We start from the raw sequence: 14,994 nt of genomic DNA, 5'->3' as shown, positions 1-14,994 counted from the left end.
GGGTAGTGAGTTCTCCATCACTGGTGGTATTCGAGCACAGGCTGAAAAGCCACTTAGTAAGGAGTGGAAAGTGTGGGATTTAACATGCTGAGATTCTGGGCTTTATAAGAACTCTGCCAAGGGCTTCTGATAGTTTGGTTAAGTAGATGAAGGGACCCTGGAACAGGCCACCTGCATGGTCCCGAGTCCATCTCGAGGTGTTCTGTCAGCCTCTGCCTGTGGAACAGGGTGAGATGTAGTGGCTGGGTCTTTCTGCAAAGAGCAGGTTAGGTTCTAAAAACACCCCTGCTCGTGACTGATTTAATTTCACCTGAGGGTTGTACTTTGATGGAATTTGTCAGACTCCCCGCCGGCTTTGACAACAGTGTGGCCAGGGAAACGCTGTGCTCATGTCCACGGGCAAGCTGCTACTGTAGTTGGTCTTGCTGGAGACAGTACATGGTGAGGGCCTGGCTGGAGCAGATGGGCCTGGGCCACAGTCCCCAACGGGTGGCAGAGGAGGTGACCATCCAACAACACAGACTCTGCCCATCTCCCCAAAGCAGGTGACATGACAACCCACAGGCCTGCAGAAGTGCCTCTTCAAAGCCAGCCAGATTCCGCCCAGCAACACAGGCTGAGCCCATCCATCAGCTGTCCTGATGCCTGCCAGCAAGGGTCTCTGCTGGGCTTGCCCTGTCAGCCAGAATGGAAGCATCAAATGCAGGCTGACAGGGTTGGGGTTTGGGGGAGGCCCTCGGAGGAGCCGTCTGTGCCACAGTGATGGATGGTGCCACCAGGGACGGCATTCCAGGGATTTTTATTCTGTTCCACACATCTGGCAAGCTCTTTACCCCAAGCAGCTGCAAAACCCCATCCCAGGAACTCTTGAGTTTTTCCGAGAGACCCCATGTATGGACCACGATAATCCTGGTTGAGGGACCTGGAGGATGTGACAAAAGAGATTTCCCAATGGTGTTACTTCCTGGAAGCCAAAACCCATGGAGTGTCCGGCAACACAGACCCACAAGAGGCTCCAGGGCTCATAAAATAGCAAACCAGACTTGGACTTAGGTAGACCTGGGTTCTGATACCATCTCCTTCTGCCTTAGTTTTTCCTTTTCTGTAAAATGGGAATAATAATACCTATGCTATAGAGGTTTTTTAAAGTTAAATAAGGTTGTGTGCGACCACGTTTATTTTGTATAGCCACCAATATATAGAAAATACTCAGTACATAATAACCTATTATTCGGAATATTTGAGTTAACTCAGGATGTTCTTTACCATTCTTCCTGATAAATTCTAAAAACAGACTCTTATAATTAGACAAATCCACAAGGGTTTCTTTTTATACCTGATATGAAATGCTTCTGACAGCTTCCCCGTTCTTCCCGCAAAGCTTTCTCCTTCTCTATAGCCTAGAGAAAATCTCAAATAATCTGTATTGGAACCTGGAAAACTTTTTAAAAATCTACCAATGGAACCAAATTTCATGTCAGGCTGCATGCAGTCCCTGTCTCCCCAGGAAAGCCCTTGGACAAATTTCTATACTCCTATTGAGCTCATCAGGCATTTTCTTCACCAAATATCTATGACCCAAATCTCAAATAGTTTTTTTCCTAAATTCCCTGTTTACTCTGCACAAGGCAGACACCATCTTCACTGGCAGAACTATGTGCCCACTGTGTACCAGCCAATCAGAAGGAAGGGAGGCTTGGCCATAGAGGGAAAGCTTGATCTGTCCAACACATATTAACAGCATATAGGGCTCTGTGCCGGGCACTGTGGTGTAGAAAGAGGAATGGACGTGGCCCTTTTTCTTAAGAAACCAACTGTCTAGTTGAAGGAAAGAGATCAGATAGACCAAGTTAAATACAAAACTCAAGAGACGTGTCCTCTGAGATCCAGCCGTGAAACCTAAAATTCTGCAACCACCTGGGCCACTGAGGAATTCTAGTATCTAAAATTCGTATCCCACCAGCAACTCAATATTAAGCCATGTGTGTTCATTTGTTATTACTACATGATATGGTTGACTCTTGAACAATTCAAGGGTTGGGGGTCCTGACCTCCCCATGTAGTCAAAAACCCATTTTGACTCCCCCCAAGCTTACCTACTAAGAGTCTACTCTTGGCTGGAAGCCTTACTGATAACATAAACAGTTGACTAACACAATTTTGTATGTTATATGTATTATATGCTGTATTCTTACAAGTAAGCCAGAGTAAAGAAAATGTTAGTAAGAAAACCATAAGGAAGAGAAAATACATTTACAGTGCATGTGCGTATGTATCTACTGAAAAAAAATCCATATATAAGCAGACCCATGTGTGCAGTTCAAACTGTGTTGGTTGGCAATTTAGACTGGGTTCAGCTGGGCAGTTCTTCTAGCCTAGACAGGGTCAGCTGATCTTGACTGGGCTTCCTCATGTGTCTGTAGTCAGCTGGGAGATTAGCTGGGTTTTCTTACATGTTTGAGACCTTGGCTGGGGCCTAGGGCTGCCTCACATGTTACATTATCCTACTTAGAAGAGCCCAAACTTGTTCACACGGCAGTCACAGGGGTCCATGAGAGAGAGAAAGAGAAGCTTGGAGCTGGCACACAATGCTTCCACTAGAAGCTATTGGCAAAGCAAGTCCCAAGGCCAGCCCAGACGCTAGGGATGGAGAAACTGACTCCATCTTTTTCTTTTATTTCTTCTTCTTTTTTTTTTTTTTTTTTTGCAGTACGCGGGCCTCTCACTGTTGTGGCCTCTACCGTTGCGGAGCACAGGCTCTGGATGTGCAGGCTCAGCGTTCATGGCTCACAGGCCTAACCTCTCCACGGCATGTGGGATCTTCCTGGACTAGGGCACGAACGTGTGTGTCCCCTGCATCGGCAGGCGGACTCTCAACCACTGCGCCACCAGGGAAGCCCTCTTTTTTTGAATTTTATTTTATTTATTTTTTATGCAGTAGGTTCTTATTAGCTATCTATTTTATACACATCAGTGTATACATATCAATCCCAATCTCCCAATTCATCCCACCACCACCACCACTACCACCACTTTCCCCCCTTGGTGTCCATATGCTTGTTTTCTACATATGTGTCTCAACTTCTGCCCTGTAAACCAGTTCATCTGTACCATTTTTCTACGTTCCATATGTATGCGTTAATATACGATATTTGTTTTTCTCTTTCTGACTTACTTCAATCTGTATGACAGTCTCTAGATCCATCCACGTCTCTACAAATGACCCAATATCGTTCCTTTTTATGGCTGAGTAACATTCCATTGTATATATATACCACCTCTTCTTTATCCATTTGTCTGTTGATGGGCATTTATGCTGCTTCCATGACCTGGCTATTGTAAATAGTGCTGCAATGAACACTGGGGTGCACGTTTCTCTTTGAATTATGGTTCCCTCTGGGTATATGCCCAGTAGTGGGATTGATGGGTCATATGGTAATTCTATTTGTAGTTTTTTAAGGAACCTCCATACCGTTCTCCATAGTGGCTGTATCAATTTACTTTCCCACCAACAGTGCAAGAGGGTTCCCTTTTCTCCACACCCTCTCCAGCATTTACTGTATGTAGATTTTTGATGATGGCCATTCTGACTGGTGTGAGGTTATACCTCATTGTAGTTTTGATTTGCGTTTCTCTAATGATTAGTGCTGTTGATCATTCTTTAATGTGTTTGTTGGCAATCTGTATACCTTCTTTGGAGAAATGTCTATTTAGGTCTTCTGCCCATTTTTGGATTGGGTTGTTTGTTTTTATAATATTGAGCTTCATGTGCTGTTTATATATTTTGGAGATTAAACCTTTGTCCGTTGATTCGTTTGCAAATATTTTCTCCCATTCTGAGGGCTGTCTTTTCATCTTGTTTGTAGTTTCCTTTGCTTTGCAAAAGCTTTTACGTTTCATTAGGTCCCATTTGTTTTTCTTTGTTTTTATTTCCATTACTCTAGGAGGTGGATCAAGAAAGATCTTGCTGTGATTTATGTCAAAGAGTGTTTGTTCTTCCTATGTTTTCCTGTAAGAGTTTTATAGTGTCCGGTCTTACATTTAGGTCTCTAATCCATTTTGAGTTTATTTTTATGTATGGTGTTAGGGAGTGTTCTAATTTCATTCTTTTACATGTAGCTGTCCAGTTTTCCCAGCACCACTTATTGAAGAGACTGTCTTTTCTCCATTGTATATCCTTGCCTCCTTTGTCATAGATTAGTTGACCATAGGTGCGTGGGTTTATCTCTGGGCTTTCTATCCTGTTCTGTTGATCTATATTTCTGTTTTTGTGCCAGTACCATATTGTCTTGATTACTGTAGCTTTTTAGTATAGTCTGAAGTCAGGGAGTCTGACTCCTCCAGCTCCATTTTTTTTCCCTCAAGATTGCTTTGGCTATTTGGGGTCTTTTGTGTTTCCATACAAATTGTGAAATTTTTTGTTCTAGTTTTGTGGAAAATGCCAGTGGTAGTTTGATAGGGATTGCATTGACTCTGTAGATTGCTTTGGGTAGTATAGTCATTTTCACAATATTTATTCTTCCAATTCAAGAACATGGTATATCTCTCCATCTGTTGGTATCATCTTTAATTTCATTCATCAGTGTCTTATAGTTTTCTGCATACAGGTCTTTTGTCTCCCTAGGTAGGTTTATTCCTAGGTATTTTATTCTTTTTGTTGCAGTGGTAAATGGGAGTGTTTCCTTAATTTCTCTTTCAGATTTTTCATCATTAGTGTATAGGAATGCAAGAGATTTCTGTGCATTAATTTTGTATCCTGCAACTTTACCAAATTCATTGATTAGCTCTAGTAGTTTTCTGGTAGCATCTTTAGGATTCTCTATGTGTAGTATCATGTCATCTGCACACAGTGACAGTTTTACTTCTTCTTTTCCAATTTGTATTCCTTTTATTTCTTTTTCTTCTCTGATTGCCGTGGCTAGAACTTCCAAAACTATGTTGAATAATAGTGGTGGGAGTGGACATCCTTGTCTTGTTCCTGATCTTAGACGAAATGCTTTCAGTTTTTCCCCATTGAGAACGATGTTGGCTGTGGGTTTGTCGTATATGGCCTTTATTATGTTGATGTAGGTTCCCTCTATGCCCATTTTCTGGAGAGTTTTTATCATAAATGGGTGTTGAATTTTGTCAAAAGCTTTTTCTGCATCTATTGAGATGATCATATGGTTTTTATTCTTCAATTTGTTAATATGGTGTATCACATTGATTGATTTGCATATATTGAAGAATCCTTGCATCCCTGGGATAAATCCCACTTGATCATGGTGTATGAGCCTTTTAATGTGTTGTTGGATTCTGTTTGCTAGTATTTTTTTGAGGATTTTTGCATCTATATTCATCAGTGATATTGGTCTATAATTTTTTTTTTGTAATATCTTTGTCTGATTTTGGTATCAGGCTGATGGTGACCTCATAGAATGAGTTTGAGAGTGTTCCTTCCTCTGCAATTTTTGGGAAGAGTTTGAGCAGGGCGGGTGTTAGCTCTTCTGTAAATGTTTGATAGAATTCACCTGCGAAGCCATCTGGTCCTGGACTTTTGTTTGTTGGAAGATTTTTAATCACAGTTTCAATTTCATTACTTGCGATTGGTTGGTCTGTTTGTATTTTCTATTTCTTCCTGGTTCAGTCTTGGAAGGTTATACTTTTCTAAGAATTTGTCCATTTCTTCCAGGTTGTCCATTTTATTGGCATAGAGTTGCTTGTAGTAGTCTCTTAGCATGCTTTGTATTTCTGCCGTGTCTGTTGTAACTTCTCCTTTTTCATTTTTAATTTTATTGATTTGTGACTCCATCTTTTGGTGAGAGGAGCTGCAAAGGCACATTGTAATAAGCATGGCCACAGGGAGAGGTGAAGAACCAGGTCCCTTTTATTTCATCAGATTGGCTCATACCACACCAGAGTGCCAATGTGGAACTTGAGGCTATCAGCTAGACTTGGCCACATCCAGCTCCCCTGCCTCCTCACTACCCTTTCATCTCCTTCCTTGGCTGGCTTTCTTCCCCCATCCACCCCGGATTCGAGGCTCCTTTGACTGGGGGCCACATTCTACTCTTTTTTGTATAATTCTCTTTTGTTCCCAAAGCCTTCCTGCACCTGGCATAATACTTGTCCCACTGTAGGTGCACAATACATGTTTCTTACATAGGAAATGGGATGAAGTACCAATAGAATAGAAAAGACAAAATAAGGTTTAAGATTGGAGGTAGAGAAACCCTCCCAGGTGACTCTTCTAAAAAGCATTTTCAAAACATATTGCAACCCACCCCAAATGTCAAGGATCTTGGTGCCTTCCCTTGCACAGTCTTCCAGCTGGATGGCTTCTGGCAATCTGGGGCCACTGAGCCTCTGCTGCTTCTATCCTACCTCAGCCAAGGGCCCTGGACCCTGGAGAATAGCAGGGACTTAATGCCTCACTTAGCAGGAATGTAACTCAAAGTCTATGTGTTTTATTCCCTCCTTAGCTTCACTGAGAGGTGAACAGACCTTGTAAATAGGGCTGGATTCAAATCAAAACCCTCCAACAGATATTTCATCCATCCTCTGTCACCTGGAAAAACCATACCGTTCCATCTTTATGAAAAACCTTCCCTCATTTCCAAATATCTGCAAAAGAAATGATTCTTAATGGTCTAACCAAGATTATCCAGTCTGACCCTCGACTTGTGGGAGTGATGGGAGAAATTACAGGAGTGATTCGAAGGCGCTTATCTATAAACACCTGTTGGAAAAACAAAAATCAATTCTCCAAAGAGAAAAGAAAGAAAGAAATGGGGCGATCATCTCATTACCAAACTCATTGTCTCTTCCAAATGTCAGTTTGAAATCTTTCATGTCAAACTCAGAAAAACATTTTTTCCCCTTACTTTCTCCCCCTTTCTCTGCTTTATCATGCTAGATGGAAAGAAACTTTATTTGCTCCAGGAAGACAATGGCCTTATCTTCAACCTAGATCCTCATGCCTGGAAAGGTGGCCTCCTCTGAGAGCATTTTCATAGTGGGGAAAAGCAGCTCGGGAGAAATAATGAGGAAGCAAAGGGAGTCTTGACTTGACACTGTGATAAATGAGGTGAAACTTTGGCAAGGAACCAGAGTTGGCGTATTCAAAAAGGAAATAAAAAGATAGTTCCATTTTAATGGGAAATATAAAACAGCCATTGTGCAAACGTCGATTTTTCAAAAGCCAAAGAGATAAAGACTATAAGGGAATGACTGAGAGACGAATAAGATAATGTGGTTGATAATCTGGGCTTAGGTGAAGTGCCATCCTCCGGGCCATCGCTGGCTCTGTGGGAGTGCTTTTTCAAGTCGCTATCTGCATTTGCTTCTGCCTCATTATCATATGCATCTCTGGACAGCTTCCTTACAGCTTCAACTTGCTGACTTGCCATACTCCTGCCAGCTGGAGAGAGCAAAGCCCACCCAACTTTCTTCAAATCCCAAACTCCTCTCCATCAGCCACAGAGCTATCAGCATCTTCCAAGGCCCCAGACAACAAAGAGCTTGAGTCCAGGCTTATACACACCTGCTCTTCCTAGTGGACTGGTCTAGTGTAAGGTGTACAACCATGGGTAATGCCATGTACTGCCCTTTCTTTCAGTAGGCAAGATCCGTGAACCTTCTCAAGGCTGTCCGTGGACAACTTCTAATTAGCAGGCTGGATATGCAATGGGAAGGATAGGACCCCTTTCCCAAGGGTAACTGTGAATTATCTGAGGCAGTATGAGAGGCCTGCTGAAGCAGCTGAGAGAGTGCAATTTAAGGGATATATGGAGATAAACTGCCTTAGTTCATATGCTGTCATTTATTAGCTATGTGACCTTGGACAAGTTACTTAACCTCTTTTAGCCTCAGGTTTCTAAGCTTAATGTAGAGATAATAATACATCTAGATTTTTATGAGAATGGAATGGGGTGGTTCATGTAAAATGCTTAGTCCAGAGCCTGGGACATAGTAAAGACTCAGTAAATATTAACAGTTATGATGATTTTATATAAATAACTCGGGAGGAGTTTGATGCTGAAGCTGAAAGAAAAGTGACAAGTTTCTTTGACTTTATTCAGCTAAGTTGACTGATAAAGTCCCACTGAGAAATTTCATTCACAGAACCACCCAACAAGGCACTCAAGTGCCACTGGATCTGACCCTGGGCAGATCTCATACAGGACCTTGGAGACCTCCTGCGCCCCAGTCATCTTCCTGCTATTTACAGGTGAGACAACTGAGGCACGGAGGATACAAATGGCTTGTCCAAGGTCACGGTTAGTGAAAAGCCAGAACTTGTTGTCTTCTCCCCATTTCCAATCACGTGCTCTTGACCTTGCCAAATGCCAGTGCTGGCTCACTGGGTCAAACCAGCCCCCTCAAATGAAAACTCACAATGCCTGACCCCTTCTATCTGCCCCGTCAGTGTCAGGAGCTGGAAAGACACATGAACCCTCCTTCAGGACCTAGAAATCTTTGGGAAAGGGGGTTTTCAGTGAAATAAAATGGTGATGTCTTTAGGTCTGATGATTAGGGTTTCTTCTGTCTTGTTCCCACATCTGTAGATTGGACTCTCGACCACTATGAGTACAGCGAAGAGTATTATGACCAGGAAGGGAATGCCAGCAGTGCTCTTGACCATCCCGAGAACCCTGACTGGTACTACGCAGAGGACGGTAGGTACCAAAGCTGTTTGGGGGCCCTCCTGGGAGGAGAGCAGCACACCTGGAGGGGAGTTTATGTGTGACCACATGCAAGGGCTCTCTCTTCTCTTCCTCTCTGACCAGCTTCATAAAATAGGTATTAAAAAATTATTTAGACTGGCTTTTTTTTCAGTTAGAATTACATACTCTGAATACTGGGGAGGTTCTTAGGGACCATGTCTCCCACTTTCAAATGACAGGTGAAGCAAGTGAGGCCAAGAGAGGAGCTGACTTAGCCAAGGTCACTCAGCAAGTTAGTGCATCATCACCCAGCTCTCCCGACACTGTGGGTTAGAGTCACGTTCAAAATCATCCCCAGAGCTTTCATGACAGGTAGTCCTAATTATGAAGAAGAGTCTGGCTTAGCATTAGGCATCAAACTGTAGCATTCACAAATTTGGCATTGTGCTGTGCTGTTTTTTTTTTTTTCCTCTTTACACTCTTCAGAAGATTTGCACAGTTGTGTGTGTGTGTGCACGCACACTCACACATGTGTGCTTCGGCTACTTTTTTTTTGTTTTTGTGGCTCCTTGAGACAGAAAGGAAAATGAGAAGCTGGGCCTAAGCAAAGCCATGTGACTAAATCAGTAGAAGTAATGGAAAGCACTTAGCCGCTGGAATAAAAGCTGTGTAACTGCGAAGTGGCCTGGAAGGCAGGGCCAAGATACGGGGCATCAGGGGAACATCAGAAGGGACCATCAAAACAAGAGCCAGGCCCAGGGATCCTAGTTCCTGAACCAAAGAACAATGTGTGTGAACAGAAGGATAAAGAATTCCCCAAGGGAAGATCCATTCAGACAACCATGAAAAGCCAAAGGCACAGATGAAATATGACAAAATCTAACTGAACAAGTAGTTGAAGAAAGATGAAGGCCACTGGGTCATTTCCTCCTCGCCGTCAATTCTTCTGTCCCCCTCTTGCCTTTGGTCTTCTTTCCTGATGTTCAGAAAGCTTGTGTTTCATTAGGGGTGGGATTTCGTTCCCCACTCCTGACCTCCACCCCTGGGCACTGGGAGTAGGGGAGGTCTTCAGGCTTGTGAAATGCCTTCGGCATCAGAGACAGACCCTGTGGCACTCCCAGCGAGCCTGGGAGGAGAGAGACACTGATGACGGGAAAGGGGAGTTACTCAACGAGAAAGGCCCCATCCAAAGCCAGGCTGAGGGAGACAGTCACGATTCCTTCTTGCCTCTCCTCTTACTAACCTGAATCCCTCCCTCTGGTCTTGTGATGGCAGTTTTCCTGGCTCTTTAAGGTCAGTGCATGTTTCTCCCTTTCCCCAATCACTGGCTAGGCAGTTCCTCTCTCATTTGGGGCAGGAGATGGAAATTCAATGAGCAGACAGGGGGCTTCTTGCCTGCTGTTCATTGCAACCCTGACTTCCGCCCACGTGTTTTAGATCCATGCCTGTCCAACCCCTGTGCACATGGTGGGGACTGCCTCATCAGCGGGGCCACATTCACCTGCAGCTGTCCAGCCCCTTTCTCTGGAAACAGGTGTCAGAATGGTGAGTGGACCTTCACTGGATCCAATCTTCCCTCCATGTTGAACAAGAGGCAGTTTCTCCTCCAATTCTAGTGGGTAAAGAAGTGTTCGGTAATCCCGTGAAAAGGCTGACAATCACACTGACAATCTATTATGTTGTGCATAATAGATTCCTCAGCATGGTCACAGGCAGCATCTCACTGAGTCCTCACCCTTACATGTTAGATAGGACTAGTATGTCCATTCCACAGATGAGAACATTGAGGGTAAGAGGAGATAATAGCTGGGTTCTGACCAAGATGTGTTCTAAACTCAGGACTTGTTGCTGTTGTTGTTGTTTAGAGTGTTTAGACCAACTTCAACAGAGAAATGTTGTTCTCATATACAAGAGCAGGAAGGCTCTCAGGGCACTTAAGGCTCAACCTTGTTAGAGAAAGGGAGCCCAGAGTGTACAGGGGACTTGCTCATGGTCACATAGCTAATTAAGAGAAGAGCAGAAATTAGAGACCTGGTGCCTGACTCCCAGCCCCATGCTCTCTCTTCCTGCCATCCTCACTCGTGGAGACTCTGACAAAAGGTGTGTCCAGTTTTAGTGACCTCTTGTGGGCATCACATGAGGCTATGTGATAAGGTATTGGGAATAGAATTCTTACGGGCTAATTGCACCCCTAGAGAGAACCTGGATTCTGTCGCATCTAGCAACCATCTAAGCGGGGTGGGGGAGGAAGTGAGGGTCTTATGGTTGACTTGTTTTCTCTGTGCCCTCTTCAGTTATTCCTACCATTTTCAATCCTACAAAGTCTTTCAGTAAATTTTTCAGGATGGTTTGGGATATCAGGCACAAACATAGTTACTGGGTTTTTCCCCTCAACTTCTTGGAAGAATGACAAAATTGTAAATGAAATATAAAATCAGCTATACAATGGAGAAACTCAAATTGCAGCTCTACTTTTTCGAAGGTGTAAAAATTATCAGGGTGTTTATAAAAATAGCATAATAAAGACTATGAGCCCTAGAAACTCATAAGGAACTGGGAAGCAATCATCCGTGATCCAAGGATAAGAGAGAAGCCTTGTCTAGGTGGGTAGCATGATGTTTCAGAACCATGGACAGGGGGCACATGCTCTATCAGTCACCAACACCAACTCTCCCCACGCCCCCACACTCCCCTCCCAAACATTGCACTGTACAGGTACCTCTCAAAGTAAAATGTGCCCCAAATAATGTCCTGTACTTTGTCCCTACTTCTCTATTGATCTCCTACAGTGAAAAACAAATGCAAGAACAACTCATGTGGCCGAGGAGACTGTCTCATTACTCAGACTTCTCCTTACTACCGCTGTGCCTGTAAACACCCTTACAGGGGTGCACACTGCTCCACAGGTAAGTGCTGGAGGCCTCTTCTATGCTAAGCTCTCTCTACAGTGGCTTGTGCCTGGGATGTCAATATCCTCCTGTGTGGAAGTCCAGATGCATCCAATGTTTTGGTGGCACCCAAGATGGCCCTTTTAACTAGGACTTCTTAAGATTCATTATCCCTGGAAAGTCCAGTGAGAATTGACTTCTCTGTGTCTCTTCCCAACAAAAAAAATCATCTTGAAACTCATTTCATCTAGGAAGTAAGCCCTGGTCTTTTTCTAGAACGGGCCATGTATATTTATTCACTGCTATGAGTCAGGCATTGTCCCAGGAGATTTACATTCTCTCTCACATTGTCCCCCGAACACTACAAGAAACAGTTTTACAGATGAAGAAGTTGAAGTTCAGAGAGGTTAGCTAACCTGCTTATGGTCACTCAGCTGTCAAGAGGCAGAGCTAAGTTTCGACCTCGCGGAGACTGGCCCCCAAAGTCCTGCTCAGTCTATGCATCTTGTTTTTCCTTACTGAGCGACCCATCTACTTATATACTCTTTTTTGCTGGCCTCCATCATATTGCTTCATCCATGTTTGCTTATGTTCTTAAGGTTTGTGTGTATGTTTTCTTGCATGTCAGTGGGTCTCTCTTTCCCCTTTGGTGACCCATTTTTGTGAAAGGATGGACACCAGAAAAGTGCCACCAATATCTCCTCATCAGCTCAGATGTAGCTGCAACTCCTTCTAAAGAGCCTTGCTGGACCCACTTCCTGTGTTCACAGCGGTTCCTGCATGCAGGCCAAATCCCTGCCAAAATGGCGGCACATGCTCCCGGCATAGGCGGAGATCCAAGTTCACCTGTACCTGTCCTGAACAGTTCAAGGGGAAGCTCTGTGAAATAGGTATGGGTCTATACCACCACTTCATCAGAAACTCAGGGACACATGTGAGGCCTCTGGAATCCTTTATCTGTTTGCATTTTGTTGCCAGAACAGGGTTCAAGTCAATTCCCAAGCTCTGCTATTGCCTCAGCCTTCCAACCTAAGGGTGTAGGGTATGTCTGGCTCCATGTAGAGGAAGTAATAAACTGGGATATAGTGCAGGCAAGTCAAACACTCCTGGGTATCCTTGGGCCTCAACCTATCTACCACTGGTTCTTGTTTGAGCCAAAATTAAAGAACTCAGCTCTCACCCCCACCCCCATGATATTCCACGTTTTTAAGCTGGGTTGAATGTGGAGCATTCAAACCACCTTATTTCTGGGAACTCGTAGTGAAACCTCAGGATGACCAGTATTCAGGCCCAGTCCTCTCACCACGTGATATACCTGCCAAGTCCTTTCCAGGCACGGCACACCAGTTGGTCTCAGTTCTCACATTCCCAACTGCTCTCTCTAAGGTTCTGATGACTGCTATGTTGGTGATGGCTACTCTTACCGAGGGCAAGTGAGTAAGACAGTCAACCAGCACTCGTGCCTTTACTGGAACTCCCACCTCCTCTTGAAGGAGAATTACAACATGTTTATGGAGGATGCTGAGGCCCATGGGATTGGGGAGCACAACTTCTGCAGGTAAAACCTACCATCCTCCCTATGCTCCATCTTGGCCACTTGTCAATGTAAGGATTTGTTTGTCCCTTCCCCCGGCTCCTAGTTTTCCTGGGCCAGCTTCGAAATTTTGGAACAGAACACTGAAACTCATCAGCTTTCTTTCTAAGAAGATTTTCCAACTCAGGATATGTTAGGTTATGCTGCTGTAATGAACAACCCCCAAATCCCAGTGGCTTGAATACATAAATGTTAATTTCTCATTAATGCTTTGTGTGTCATGTAGGTTGGGTGTGGAGGTAGGGGGTATTCTTAGCTTCACTTAGTTACGCCAATACACAGAAAGGGCAAGGAGAGACTGGAACATGAAGCATGAGAGTTTTATTACCTCAGCCTAGAAGCGACACATCATCTTAGCACGCATATTTCATTGGCCAGAAACAGTCATTATAGTCCCATATAACTTCAAGGGATAAATGGAACTTCAAAGGGATAAATGGAAAATGGAATGTTTGGTTAGCATGACGGTCTCTGACACACGGATGTGCAGGTTTTCCCAACTAAGAATAATGCCATTTCTATCCCTGGTGATGACTAGTTACCTTCTTCCCCGTCTTCTTGACCATCCTGTTGGCTTCCTCCCACAGCTCATTGTCTAACCAAGGCCAAGGACATGCGTGGTCTGCATATAGAAACAGAGATTTTTTGTATGGCTTTAAACTGGTTCCATTAAGCAAGAGGATTTCCCTAGCACAAGACACAAGTTTCCTTCTACTTTCACTTACCATGAGCTGTTCCCTCCATGGGACTGTCTTCAGGGTGACCCCCAGCAGCCGCTCTCAGAGAATTCCCATGCACAGAATTTGAAGGTTCGGGCAGAGGAGCCCTACTCTCACCATGTTTCTGTAGTTATTTCACTTTCCTGACAAAGAAGGATCTTCAACAGGGATCTCATTTATTTTCCTACAAACAATGTAATATGTCCCGTGGATCTGGCACAAAGCTCGTGAACTACTTCCTGGTTATTGAGATTCTCCTCTGGAAGTTAAGATTTGGCCCCCAAACTATAACCACCCTTATATGTCAAGGTTTGCTAACCTGTTGGAGGAATGGAATGGAATGTGGTCCCAGGGGGATGCAAGAGCTTGGTGCTGTCTTACTCAAAGGACTTTTAATGAGGTCCAACGAGTTCACCAAGCCTTGACTCTGGCTTAGTTTGTTTGTTTCAGTTTTTATTTTTATTTTTTTGTTTTTTTATTCTTAGTTTGTTTCTTTATTTTAGAAACCCAGATGGAGACAAAAAGCCCTGGTGTTTCTTTAAAGTAAACAATGCAAAGGTGAAATGGGAGTACTGTGACGTCCCTGCCTGCTCAGCCCTAGGTAAGTCTGTGGCTGTCTGGAGGGCTGGGTAGTGGGGAGGTTGCAGAGCCATCGACAGATGTTCCTGGAACTCCCTCTCTGTCCTACCCCTGTCCTTCCACAACACCTGCTTTACCATGTGCCATCCCAGTGGCAACCCAACTGCCCAATCCTCCGCTCCCCTCTCGGGAGGCCGAGCAGACTTGGATACCTTTGTAAACTCAGGCTTCCTGACTCCCAATCAGTGCACTCAGTAAATATTGATCGATTGCTTGCTGGATGCCAGGCGCTATGCCAGGCCTTCAGTGTACAGTGGTGATCAAACAGTGGCTGGGTCTCCACAGCCTCTCAGGATACAGCATGGACTGAATTCCAGCCTCACAGTCTTCCTGCCTCGCTGCCTTAGCCCACCTCTCTACCCACGTCTGAAGCAATGCACCCTCCCTCTGCTCAATGGAATTACTTCCCTGGACAGTTTCATTTCTGTGCCTTTGCTCTTATGGTCACCTCTGTCTGTAATACTCTGTCCCATACCCGCTCTTGTTCATATCCAATCATTCTTGGAGAA

The 14,994-nt window shown here is 44.2% G+C and overlaps 1 protein-coding gene across 2 annotated transcripts in view; it reads left to right on the top strand.

Moving 5' to 3' along the window:
* Positions 1-14,994, top strand: part of HABP2 (hyaluronan binding protein 2) — a 36,675-nt gene that overhangs the window by 14,073 nt on the left and 7,608 nt on the right. For both annotated transcript variants that reach the window (XM_081228345.1, XM_081228344.1), the window contains exons 3-8: positions 8,547-8,657; positions 10,083-10,190; positions 11,435-11,551; positions 12,304-12,423; positions 12,920-13,091; positions 14,350-14,447. In XM_081228345.1, the coding sequence (XP_081084471.1) occupies positions 8,547-8,657; positions 10,083-10,190; positions 11,435-11,551; positions 12,304-12,423; positions 12,920-13,091; positions 14,350-14,447 (726 nt within the window). The remainder of the gene's footprint in view (positions 1-8,546; positions 8,658-10,082; positions 10,191-11,434; positions 11,552-12,303; positions 12,424-12,919; positions 13,092-14,349; positions 14,448-14,994) is intronic.

This window comes from Mesoplodon bidens (assembly GCF_964165515.1).
Source record: "Mesoplodon bidens genome assembly, chromosome: 1".
Lineage (NCBI taxonomy): Eukaryota > Metazoa > Chordata > Mammalia > Artiodactyla > Ziphiidae > Mesoplodon > Mesoplodon bidens.
This window is presented reverse-complemented; position numbering and strand designations above follow the sequence as displayed.